This window comes from Apodemus sylvaticus, chromosome 3 (genome assembly GCF_947179515.1).
Source record: "Apodemus sylvaticus chromosome 3, mApoSyl1.1, whole genome shotgun sequence".
Lineage (NCBI taxonomy): Eukaryota > Metazoa > Chordata > Mammalia > Rodentia > Muridae > Apodemus > Apodemus sylvaticus.
The window spans coordinates 132,813,887-132,826,642 of record NC_067474.1 but is presented as its reverse complement, the minus strand read 5'-3'; the positions used below and the strand labels follow the sequence as shown (position 1 = coordinate 132,826,642).

The 12,756-nt window shown below is 47.4% G+C and overlaps 1 protein-coding gene across 5 annotated transcripts in view; it reads left to right on the top strand.

Annotated features, from left to right (window-relative positions):
- The window catches only part of St3gal3 (ST3 beta-galactoside alpha-2,3-sialyltransferase 3), a 206,034-nt gene that overhangs the window by 104,188 nt on the left and 89,090 nt on the right, over positions 1 to 12,756 (top strand). For all 5 annotated transcript variants that reach the window (XM_052177152.1, XM_052177154.1, XM_052177151.1 and 2 more), the window contains one exon: positions 2,245 to 2,287. In XM_052177152.1, coding sequence (XP_052033112.1) covers positions 2,245 to 2,287 — 43 coding nt within the window. The remainder of the gene's footprint in view (positions 1 to 2,244; positions 2,288 to 12,756) is intronic.

Genomic DNA, 12,756 nt, shown 5'->3' with positions numbered 1-12,756 from the left:
TCTGCTTCCTGACTGTAACACAGCCACATCAAGGCCTCACCACCAGGCTTCCCCACCATGAACCAAAATAAACCCTTACTTTTTTTAAGTTACTTTTGTTAGATATTTTCCCTAAAAAGAAAACAAGTGCTAATACAGGGGCAATAATGATGTTTTAAAAAGACACCACCATCACACTCTACACTGAGGCAGGGCAGACAGGGATGCACAGAGAAACCCTGTCTTGAAAAAAAAAGCCCAACCAAACAGACAAACAAACAACAACAACAAGGAATAGAAGTCAGACCGGGCGTGGTGGCACATGCCTGTAATCCCAGCACTTGGGAGGGAGAGGCAGGCGGATTTCTGAGTTCGAGGCCAGCCTGGTCTACAGAGTGAGTTCCAGGACAGCCAGGACTACACAGAGAAACCCTGACTCAAAAAACCAAAAAACCAAAAAAAAAAAAAGGAATAGAAGTCAGAGCCGGGGACATGAAAGGCCAACACTCCACCACTGAGCTACATCCACAGCCCTTTGTTGTTGTTGTTGTTTGTTGTTGTTGATTTTTGTTTTGTTTTTCAAGACAGGTTTCTCTGTGTAGCCCTGGCTGTCCTGGAACTCACTCTGTAGACCAGGCTGGCCTCGAACTCAGAAATCCGCCTGCCTCTGCCTCCCAAGTGCTGGTATTACAGGCGTGTGCCACCACTGCCTGGCTATCCCCAACCCCTTTAACGTTTTATTTTGTGATTTGGTCTCGACAGAGTATCCAGGCTGGCCTGAACTTACAGTAACAACCCTCCTACCTCGGCCTCCTGAATTATCAGATTATAGCTGTGTGCCACTATGCCCAGCTCGGGTGTATATTAATAACTGTCATAGAGTGTTGACTCCAGAGGGCACTGCAGTCTGCCCTTCTCTCATCTGTGCTGTCCTGCTTGCCATCTGATATCTGGGTTTACAGAAAGACAAAGGCCCCTCACTAACTTCTGGAAGGAGCCCACTAGAGAGTGGCACACTGTGTGTTCAGTCTGAGGGACAGCAGCACAAAGGGCAGCTGCCTCCAGGGCAGCCCCACACCAGGACAATCAAGTATTGGGCAAGTGTGTGATGTTTCTTTTTTCCTAGAATGCCAGAATACAAGTATTGAAAGTCAACTTGGAAAGCATTGCTTTTTAGTTGTATTTTTAGTTTTTAGAATTGAGGCCTTTTTGTCCTTCTTGCTGGTTCTGTTAGTTCTTAACATACAAAGTTCTGACTTTGCCAGAATCAGGGAAAGACTAGGATTATCTGAGAAAGCTTTGCTTCCCTGAGGGAATTCTCTTGGGTGGAAAGCCTGTTGTGTTTTGTGTCCTAGTTGATGTTTTCAGTGCTAAGATATCTTCTCTCAGGTTGAGGATAAGCACATTTGCTGAACATGAGGACCTGAGTTCAAATCCCACCACCCACATAAAAAGCTAGATGTGCCAATATATACCAATAACCCCAACTCTGCGGGGGCAGAGACAAGAGGATTGCTGGCACTTGCTGGACAGTAGCCCAGTTTCAGGTTCAGTGAGAGCCCTTGTCTCACAGGAATAAGGCAGGAGTGATAGAACAAGACGCTGATATCCTTTGGCCCCCACAGCCTGTGCATCCCTCACATTCATATACACTACATACATGTGTACACACACACACACACCTTACTGCTCCTTTATACAGTCTAGGCACATGTATGGTACTGCCCACAATGAGCTGGATCCTTCTATATCAATTACTGATTTGGAAAATATTTCATGAACTGGCCACAGGCCATTCTGATTGAGACAATCCCCCAAATAACTCTGAAAGTTGTGTCAAGTTGGCAGTGGGACACTAACTAGAAGACTGGTTCGTTGAACAGATTCTGTGCTCATAACTTCAAGGAACTTAAGATGGTTTCCAGTCTCTTTCCTCAGAGTCCAGTCTCTGATTTACAGCATTTTGGTTTCAATGGCCATGTTTATTCAGGAAAGTACTTCTATATCAACATAGGAGTGGATGGCCCAGAAGATCTAGGAAATAGCTGCTTCCGAACTTGGCTCTTCAAACAAAATAAATGTCCAATAGATATTTTGTGACTTAAATTTAGTTAAGGCATATGTGTTTGCTTCTGTTCTTTGAAGCGTTTGAACTATGTGTTCTTTTCCAAGCACTGCCTGTCTCCATGGTGTAGCTCTGGGAATGCAGCCTACTGTGGCAGCAATGGGGTGACTTCAGTGACCTTTTCTATTTTTCCTTTTCAGAGTATGATAGGCTGGGCTTCCTCCTGAAGCTGGACTCTAAACTGTGAGTAGAATGGGGAAATACTGTAGCTCTGGGTAGACATCTATGAGAGCCGGGGTCTGGGGAAATACTGTAGCTCTGGGTAGACATCTATGAGAGCCGGGGTCTGGGGAAATACTGTAGCTCTGGGTAGACATCTATGAGAGCCGGGGTCTGGGGAAATACTGTAGCTCTGGGTAGACATCTATGAGAGCCGGGGTCTGGGGAAATACTGTAGCTCTGGGTAGACATCTATGAGAGCCGGGGTCTGGGGAAATACTGTAGCTCTGGGTAGACATCTATGAGAGCCGGGGTCTGGGGAAATACTGTAGCTCTGGGTAGACATCTATGAGAGCTGGGGTCTGGGGAAATACTGTAGCTCTGGGTAGACATCTATGAGAGCCGGGGTCTGGGGAAATACTGTAGCTCTGGGTAGACATCTATGAGAGCTGGGGTCTGGGGAAATACTGTAGCTCTGGGTAGACATCTATGAGAGCCGGGGTCTGGGGAAATACTGTAGCTCTGGGTAGACATCTATGAGAGCTGGGGTCTGGGGAAATACTGTAGCTCTGGGTAGACATCTATGAGAGCCGGGGTCTGGGGAAATACTGTAGCTCTGGGTAGACATCTATGAGAGCTGGGGTCTGGGGAAATACTGTAGCTCTGGGTAGACATCTATGAGAGCCGGGGTCTGGGGAAATACTGTAGCTCTGGGTAGACATCTATGAGAGCCGGGGTCTGGGGAAATACTGTAGCTCTGGGTAGACATCTAGGAGAGCTGGGGTCTGGGGAAATACTGTAGCTCTGGGTAGACATCTAGGAGAGCTGGGGTCTGCCTTAGAAGGCTCATCCCTCTTACCTGCTTAGTCTTGGGGACTCCTTAGGGCTTCTGTCTTCAGATTATAAGCAGAATCTTCAAGCATGTCACTAAATAAGGGGGCCTGGGCAGGATGGGGTGGTGGGTATAAACTGAGGCCATTACAGGAGCATGAGGCACTGGAGGACACTGGAGAGCTTTTCCAACAGAGTGGGAGTGGTGGAGACCGTCAAAGATGCCCTCCCACCAGGTGCGCCTGTGCTCAAGTCTCCAGCTTCTGCCCTTTGAGCTCCTGCCCTTCCTCCCACAGGCAGACCTGGTCCTCCGGGGTTTATTACTTGGCATCCAGCACTGTCTCTTCTTGCTCGGTCACTTGGAAAACCCCATGATTACTTCCTGTCTACACCAAATTGGCTCTTCCATGCTTCCTTTGAATTTCCATAACCCCATTGCCTGCCAATTGTCTGGCTCTCCTATAATTAACTGTGCAATAATTATTAATTTATTAGGGGCACAGGCTCAGAGCCAAACAAAACTTGGTTCAAATCCCAGATTGCCACTTACTGAACCTGCAATCTTCAGCACACTCCTTAGCTACTTTGAGCCCATTTCATCTGTAAGATGAAGACTGTATACATACTGCGTAAGTTGTTATAAGGATTGAAGTGAAGTAACTGATTCAGGGGCTTTTAAGTACCAGATATCCAATTCTCCAGCATTCTTTCCTGGTCTCTCTGCTGCCCAAACAGCATAGGTATAGGTTTGTTAGGTTTAAACAACCTCTGAATGCTTGAATAGATGATGGATGGGTGGGTGGGCGGGTAGATGGATAGGTGGATGGGTAGGGGCGGGTAGATAGATAGGTAGATGAATACATAGATGGGTGAGTGGGTGATGGATGCATAGATGGGTTGGTGGGTGGGTGGGTGGATAGGTGGGTGAATGGATAGATGGGCAAGTTGGTGCATGCATGGATGGATAAATGAACATATACCCATTTAACCATCACACCATGAGCTGGATCTCTGTCCATTCTGTTTGTTCATACCCTGTACAAGACCATTCATACAGTTGTTAGCAATCTCTGTGCTCCTAAGTCCCTTAGTGAGACATATGTCATAGAAGATCAGAATTGCATCTCTCTCTCTCTCTCTCTCTCTCTCTCTCTCTCTCTCACACACACACACACACACACACACACATGCACACACACACACACACACACACGCACGCACGCACACAAGGTTTTATCCACATCTGCTTCAGATTGTGATGGTCACACTTACATTAAATCATCACACCAGGAGCTGTGAGGCTCATCATTGTCAAGCTTTGGAATTGTCTGGCAGCTGGCCCCTTTTTTCTGGAATCTAGTCTTGACTCTGGGACCTCAAGCTGTGGGTTCTGGCATCGTGGCTCTCCTGGTTTTTATACATCATTGAGGCAGCTGCCAGGGAAGAATGGTCTGGTGTCTTTACAAGGCAGGCAGAGAGACGTTAGGCCCCAAACATCTGGGGAATGAGTGTGCTGAAGAGCTGTGTGCTCCCTTCTTAGAAATGTCTCTATTTAGTGCTATGAACAGAAAACACACACACACACACACACACACACACACACACACACACACACACACACACACCAAGTATAAGCCATAAGCAAGTGAAATGCCGCCAGGCCAGAAAAGAGACAGTAATTACCAAGTCAGATAGAATGGATGAACAAAGGAGATGCTCGGTGGATGTGCTAACCACAGTGTTTAAGCTGTCTTCACGGTGAAGGAGGAGGATGTTCCTACTCTGCTGTCTGGACAGATGAGCGGTGTGGAATAGATCACTGTGTAGCTTGCTGCTGCATACCAGGCCAGTTCCGTGAACCGTCTGAGGGCATGTGGACTTTGGCTAGACCATGCATATAACTCACATTGTGAGGGGCAAGCTAGAACCTTCCTGCCTCTTGTTGCATAGGCTTTTCCAGTCCAAGGGACACACAGATGTGTTCACGGAGAGGTTTCTAAGTTAAGAATTATACTGTGTGGGGAATTCCTTGGTCCTATTTCCACCTCTCTTTACAGAGTCTCTTCTGGTTGTGTTCTAGTCTGTTTCTGATGTATAGGAAGGACACAGCATAGATCAGAACAGGGCCTGAGTTCTGCCTCTGCCTCTGCCCCTCAGTTTGTGTGGCCTTAGTGCATTCAGGCTTTCTGAACCCCATTTTTTCCTTGTAAAAATGTATATTTTTCACTTACATTTATTGTAGTTTATGGCTAATAAAAGAAAGCATTGTATAATCTATTATAAGTGGACAAATAGAGGGATTTCTTTGTGTTTAATCTTAATTTGGGTTAATTTAGCTTCTTGAGTATAAAAATGTATATACGTCCTGAAAAATATCAGCTGTTTTCTCTTTAAATACTGCTGGTACGCCATTCTCTAGTTTCCACAGTCCCTACCATTCCAAGTCTCCAGTTATATTTTAGAGCTTCTGATTGTAGCCTCTGGGTTTATTAACTTCTCCATATTTGCCACATTGTGGCCCTTCCCATGGTGAACTGTGACTGCAGAGGACTCCTGTAAGAATATACTAGAACTAACCCTGGGCCCCCAGGCCAGGATTAAAGGGAGCTTACCCCAGCTCTGAGTGGATTAGGCTGAAAAGGCGGCAGACGAAACCTCTTGCTGTCATTGCCAGTCTCGCTGCTCGCCAGGGTAAACCAGGAATTCCGAAGCCCGAGAGTAAAACACCCCAGGTTTGGCAAGTGCTGCCAAGCACCTGGCAGGAGCAAACCCTCTCTAGAAGAGGATGTCAACTTCTGGCAAGGAACTGCTCAGGGAGACAAGCAGTTCACAGGAAAGAGTGATGCACAGCCGTCATTAGTAAGGACTGTGAAAAGCGGTGACAGAAGGGAGCACTGCAGAGACTTCTCAGTAGAAACGACTAGTTATAGGACAGTTCTGTATATATACGAGACTGAACTCGGTACATAGAATTAAAAAGCTGTAAAATAGGACCCTAGATTTAAAAAGTTTTTTAAAAAGTAGGCCTGCAAAATGGCTTACCCAGTAAGGGGCTTGCTGGAGAGCCTGAGACCAGTCTCTGGAACCCACACAGTGGAAGGAAGGCATTGGTTCCTGTGAGTGGTCCTCTGGCTTTTCCAGTGCCCATACCTACACACAATAAGCAAATAAATAACAGTGTAACTAAAAATTTTAAAACAAAGAGGCTTTGGAATCAGGCATGGCCATGCCCAAGTCTATGTATCCCTGGGGCTTTTATTTAATCACTAAGTATCAGGTTCCATAAGAGTACTGACTGAGACTGGCCAGTGGTGGCGCATGCCTTTAATCCCAGCACTCAGGAGGCAGAGGCAGGCAGATTTCTGAGTTCAAGGCCAGCCTGGTATACCGAGTGAGTTCCAGGACAGCCAGGGCTACACAGAGAAACCCTTTCTCAAAAAAAAAAAAAAAAAAAAAAAGAGTACTGACTGAGGAATGAGATCTAGCCATACCCTGTATCTTTATTGCCGTCTTTTTAAAAATGAAATTTATTTATTTATTATTTTATGTGCATTGGTATTTTGCCTGCATGGATGTCTGTGTGAGAGTATCACATGTCTTGGAACTGGAGTTAGGGTTATAGATAGTTGTAAGCTGCCATGTTGGTGCTGGGAATTGAAACTCAGTCCTCTGGAAGAGTAGCCAGTGCTCTTAGTCCCAGCCCATTTATTCGGGTCTTTTATCAGCTTACTGCTGGGGAAGGTAGAGCTTCCAAACAAGATCTATAGTCTCCTTGCCTCCTATTTTATACCTGATTTCATTTTTGCATTTATTCATTTAGCCAGTACATCTTGACACCAACTATATGCTTTGGACAAGGGATAAAACCGAAAAGGCTAAGCCATCTATCTGTCTGTCTGTCTGTCTGTCTGTCTTCTGTCTATCTATCTATCTATCTATCTATCTATCTATCTATCTATCTATATGCATGTTAGCTTGGTAAACATGGGTACAGGGAGGTGGAGGGAGTGAATAACAGCAGCAAGGATAGTTTTGCTGGGTATCATAATCAGTTCATAGTTTGCTCTGAAAATAAGGGTGGTACATATACTGATGATTGGGACAGGTGGTGGGAGTATGAAGGGCAAGCCAGGCATCCCCAGATATGCGGTGTGGAAACAAAAAGCCCCTCCACAGAAGGCCATAGAAGTGGTGTTTGTGGAGCAGACAGTAAAAAGAACAATCATGGAGGAGGCTGCAGATACAGAGGCTTGAAGGCCTCATGGAATATAATGGAACCCTAGCATAAGGAGCAAGACGAGAAACACTAGGCCTTAAAATTCAGAGCGCAGTGAGTGGAAGATGACACAAGTATCACAGATGTGGAGGGGCGTGGGCAAGACGATGTGTGGCTAGCAAGGTAGCGAGTGCTGTTGGCCACACGTTGCCCCCAGGGCTGGCCATCCTGGCTATAGTGCTCACAGCCACAGCCTCCCTTCAGGGTTCAAGCCCAGCCCCTACAGAGGCTGGAGGCTGTCAGCCATGCTTCTGCTACCCCTTGCTTCAAAGTCAAGAACTAGGAGAGCGCAGATGGTTGTCCCCATGACAGTGGAGGGGGGCGGCAGGGGGGCAAGCACTCCTCTTTCAATGGTGATCTTATCTCCGAGATCTTGATAAGTAATCATACAGTAAACAAACTGTTGTGGGGGCTGCGAGCACTCAGCTCGGGGTTAACAGCCCTTGCTGCTCTCCCTGAGGCGCACAGCTTCAGTTCTTAGTCTCCACATCCAGCAGCTCACAACAGGGCCTGACTCCAGCCGTATGGGATCCAGCGCCCTTTCCTGGCCTCCTTGGGCATTCACACATAGCACACACATAAATAACACAAATAAAATCATTTTAAAATGTTATAAATAAGCTCTCATTCCTATGAAGTACCATGTGCTAAGGAGGTACAGTACAGCGAGGGGTGCTGAGGAGGACACAGCATGTGTAAGTGGGCGGTGCCAGCAGGACTCCCTGGAAAGGGACGTGTCAGCAAAGACCGAGAGAGACAACCGTGAGGCCCTCTCCCCGTCCCAAGGCGGAACATCTCACACAAAGCCCTGAAGAAATCTCCTGATTCAGGAAGGTGCCTGCCGCTAGTCCTGGGAAATGAGACATCTGGATGCCTTGAAGAACCAGGTCCCAGTGCTGAGATGTGTGATTCCTGAGCTCCCATGAGCCTTCTGGGGATAGGTTGGATTAGATGTGAATTTTCGTTCTTTTAGCTGGGTAGCTGGGTTCAGGTAGGTGTTCCGTAGAAACTGTGGTAGCGTGGTGTCTTACCAGGTGTAGGGACTTAAATGCTCAGTTAATTTCATGAAGAATTCTGTGTGAAGACACAAGTATAAAGTCCCAAACCAGTGACTTTTAGCACCAGGAGCCCTATGAAGGCCAGGGCAGTTAAGAAAGGCAGGCACATAACCACGGTTGGCCCAAAGCTCTGCTGGCGAAGCTGAGGGTGCACACATATGCCTTTCTTCCCAGCTACTGTCTCCTGGCCTTTCGTGTCACCTATATGCTAATGACTCCCAGATTTGGACCAAGCCCAGGCCTTTCTCCCACACTCGGAGTCACTGATCCAGGACCTACTTCCCTTGGCTGTGTCTCTGCTTCTCACAGTTCACATATCTAGAGCCCAGCTCCATATTCAGACCCCACCTCCCAGAATCTTGCCTGTCTCAGAAAATAGCAGCTCCATCCTTCCAGCTGCCTGAGACATCAGTGCTTCAACTCTGAAACAGCCATCAACAAACCTGGCTGCCTTTCCCTGAATGCAGCCTCCCAGGTCAGTGTGCCCCTGCCCCTGCCCCTGCCCCTGTCCAGATAGCCATACCCTACCATGGCTGCTCCCCCTTGTAACCGTAGGGCCTTTCTATGCCTGCCCTAGGTCTGAAAAATGACGGAGACTTATTGTATTTATTAAAAAGCTCTGGGCACTATAGCTGGGCAGAGTCTCAGCTATTATAATCCAACAATCGTGGCCTGACCTACACTCGCCCCATGGCCCATTACCTGTCCATCTTGGCCTTGTCTTGGCACCTGCTTCTTCATCCATGTCCAGCTGGCACTCCCGCCTCCAGTTCCCACTGGAGACCCTGCCTTTCAAGTCCCCACCTTAACTCTCCAGCCCAGTGACTGGCTGCTCAGCAAACCTGGCTGTGTTGGACCCCCTCCCCCCCCCTCGCATAGCACAGGGGCTTCTGCTTCCTTTGCTGCTGTTTCCTAGCACCTGTTGCCTAGTAACTGCTCAGTAAACATTAGATGCATGAATGGACATGTTGACAGATAACTGTTAAATAGATGATATTCAAATTCTTTTAACAAATGAGAAGATGACAGGGGTGGGGAGAGCAAGCAGTTCAGTCACATTCAGAGAACCGCATCAGCTCAAACCCGAGTCTGACCCTCCTCTACCCAGCTCCTGGCTCTTGCGTCTTCACTTTTGTACTTTTTTGTTTTTGTTTTGTTTTGTTGTTTTGAGACAGCCTAACTGTATAGCTTTGGCTGTTCTGGAATTCCCAGAAATCCGCCTGCCTCTGCCTCCCGAGTGCTGGAATTAAAGGCACAGGCCACACCGCCACCAGGCTCACTTACTCGAAGAACCAGCCAAACGCTCTATCTGGGTCTAATGTAGACTTAGTGTCTGCTCTAGTTTGCTTTTCTGTTGCTGTGACGAAACACTGACAGAAGCAGCTCAGGAAGGACAAGGTTTATTTCATCCCACACCAGGCCACGGTCCATCAGTCGGGGAAGCCAGGGCAGGAACTCAGGGAGGACCTGGAGAGGAACACTGCCCTCTGGCTTGCTTCCGCTGGTTCCTGCTCAGACAGCTTCTCTAAGTTGGGCTGTGTCAGGTGGACAGCCAAAGCTAACTAGGACAGTTTTGTACTAAGTTTGTATTAATGTAACTTTTATTCTCCTGATGTAATTGTTGTTGCCGAGGCTTACGGCCTCCATCTGCTAACCGAGGCCTAGCCCTGGAAGCTTCTAGTCTCCATACAGTAGAATCTAGGCCTCGACTGATCTCAGCCTCTGAGGCTTGCTGCTGAGGAAGCTCACCCTTTCTTGTTCTTTCTGAGCTCTGGTTAACTGATCAGCTCAGCTGCTGTGGCTCAAACGCCTCTCCATGCTGACGGAGTCTGGCTTCTCTCTCAGCTTCTGAACTCCTTGCTTGGCCTCGTACTAACCGTGGCGATCTGTTTTACTCTTCTGACTCCTTTTCATTCTCTGGCTCTTTCTGTCCTCACTTCAGTCTAGCTTGTTCTCTCTCTGCAATCTCTCCCTGGACAACTGTCCAAATCAAACTGCCTCCTCTCTCTCCTCTTTTTCTTTTCTGTGGCATTCTCTTAGGTAGCCTCTTTTACCTGCCCTCGTGAGAGTTGTGCATATCCTATTCTGTTAAATCTTTCTCTGCCACTCAGTTAGACATCACTGTCAAACTCGGGTGCTTCCTTCTACAAACTAACTCTACGTTGACTGTTGAGGATTAAAGGCGTGTGCTAAAGGCAGAGCCACACCACAACTAAAATGGGCTTTTTTCCCCCCAGAAAATAACAAAATCTTGGGGTTCACAGTGTGATCAAATATCCTGCCACAAGTTTGGGGAACTGTCGACTTTATAAGGGCAGAAGTGAACACTGACCTAGTGACAGGGGTGTCACAGTGCTACTACAGTGTGTGTGGCATGCAGCAAACGGTGTAGCAAATGCTTCTCCAGTCAGAGAGGGTGAGAGGAAAGTGTATTGTGCTGCCTGTCTGCCAGCCTTTACACAGAATATACATATTGTTTTTAAAGAGGGGGGAGAGAGGGAGGAAGGGAGGGAAGGAGGGAGGGAGGGAGGAAGGAAAAAAAGGAAGAAAAAGTAAAGAGACAGGTGACTCCTGCCTAATAGGGAATTTTCTCTCTCCCAGAGGAACTTTGACTTCGTGACCTGCTTCTACGGTCACACTGACTTGAAGGAATGTCACATCTCTTTAATACATTAGAAATGGAGGGGTGGGGTGGCATGGCTTTTTCTTGGTTCTTCTAAGCAAAGGCAAAGGTGTGGAACTAAAAATGAAAGAGGGAAGCAGAGAAGTGGACCCTGAGGATACAAGAAACACAAAACTGCAACCTGGCTTACAAAACACACAGCTCTTTTTTTTTTTTTTTTTTTTTTTTTGGATTTGTTTTTTTTCCGAGACAGGGTTTCTCTGTGTAGCCCTGGCTGTCCTGGAACTCACTCTGTAGACCAGGCTGGCCTCGAACTCAGAAATCCACCTGCCTCTGCCTTCCAGAGTGCTGGGATTACAGGCATGTACCACCACCGCCCTGCCACACAGCTCATTTAAATTACAAGTCTTAAAATTGACTGACGGGTAATTGAGCAGCTTTGTAAAGTCAGTGGGATCTGTAGGCAGGAGTGTTTTTGTTGGTTGATCAGTAGTTAGGTGAACCATCCCCTCAAACACTGACCATTTCCCTGTGCAAAAAAAAAAACCATTCAAAACCCTCTCTTCCAGCTTTCTCAAAGTCTATGGTGCGATGGTAACTCTGGTGGCCCTCTGTGTAATAGAACACCTAAGCTTGCTTTCCTGCCGCCGTGATGGTGCTCCTTTTTTATGTTAGTATTGTGTGCCTTCTATGCCTCTTCTCATCCCCCATCAACCCATCTCAATCACCCTGAGCTCTCCCAGCCTCTGGTCAGCCATTCTGCTCTCATTTCAGATGCCACATGTGAGTGACGTCATGCAGAATTCTATCTCGCTGCTGCTCATGTGTGCAGGCCGCTTGGTTTAGGCCAGGCAGCACAGTTTGGGGACTTGGCCAGGCTCCCTGCTTCATTTATAGAAGGGCAGATGATCAGAACTGATACTTTACTGAAAGATACCTAGATGAGGCCTGGAGAGATGGCCCAGCGGTTAAGAGTGTTTGCTGTTCTCAAAGAGGAACCAATGATTTGTCCCTACAGACTTCACTCGTTATCAGTGCTGGTCTAGTGGTAGCTACCCAGCATTCATTCATTCATTCATTCATTCATTCATTCATATTCTCTCTCTCTCTCTCTCTCTCTCTCTCTCTCTCTCTCTCTCTCTCTTTTTCCTGTGTATGTCTGTCTCTGTCTTTGCCTCTGTCTTTCTCCCCCCCATCTCTTCCCCTCCCTCCCTCCCTCCCTCCCTCCCTGTCCTGGCCTTTGTATATATTATGTCTCTGCTGAGAAGCCCTCCTGCCCCCCCCCCATCCCTAGGATAATTTCCTCATTTCCCCCACACCCTGTTTGTGACTCTGCTTGTGCTAACCCTGGAAGGTTTGTTGTTTGTTTTTGTTTTCAATTTACCTTCTTGCCTCAGGGTGACAAGCTTCTTGAGGACAGGGTCCAACACTGAAGCATTAGTCTCAAGCATTGTACTTCTGAGCCAATCCCTGCAGAGCACCTTGGGTGTAGCAGGGCGGAGCACCCCTCAGAGCCCCGCCCCAGCACAGTGGCTTCATTTCACGTTTAAAGTTCTGAGCTCAGTTCCATGATGCACATGTGTTGTTCTGATGAACCCTTCTTCATCCAGTTTATTTATTTAAGTATGTGTTTGCTGCCATGTCCATATGCGTACCATGTTCATGCCTGGTGCCTGAAGGGGTCAGAAGAGAGTGTTAGATCCTG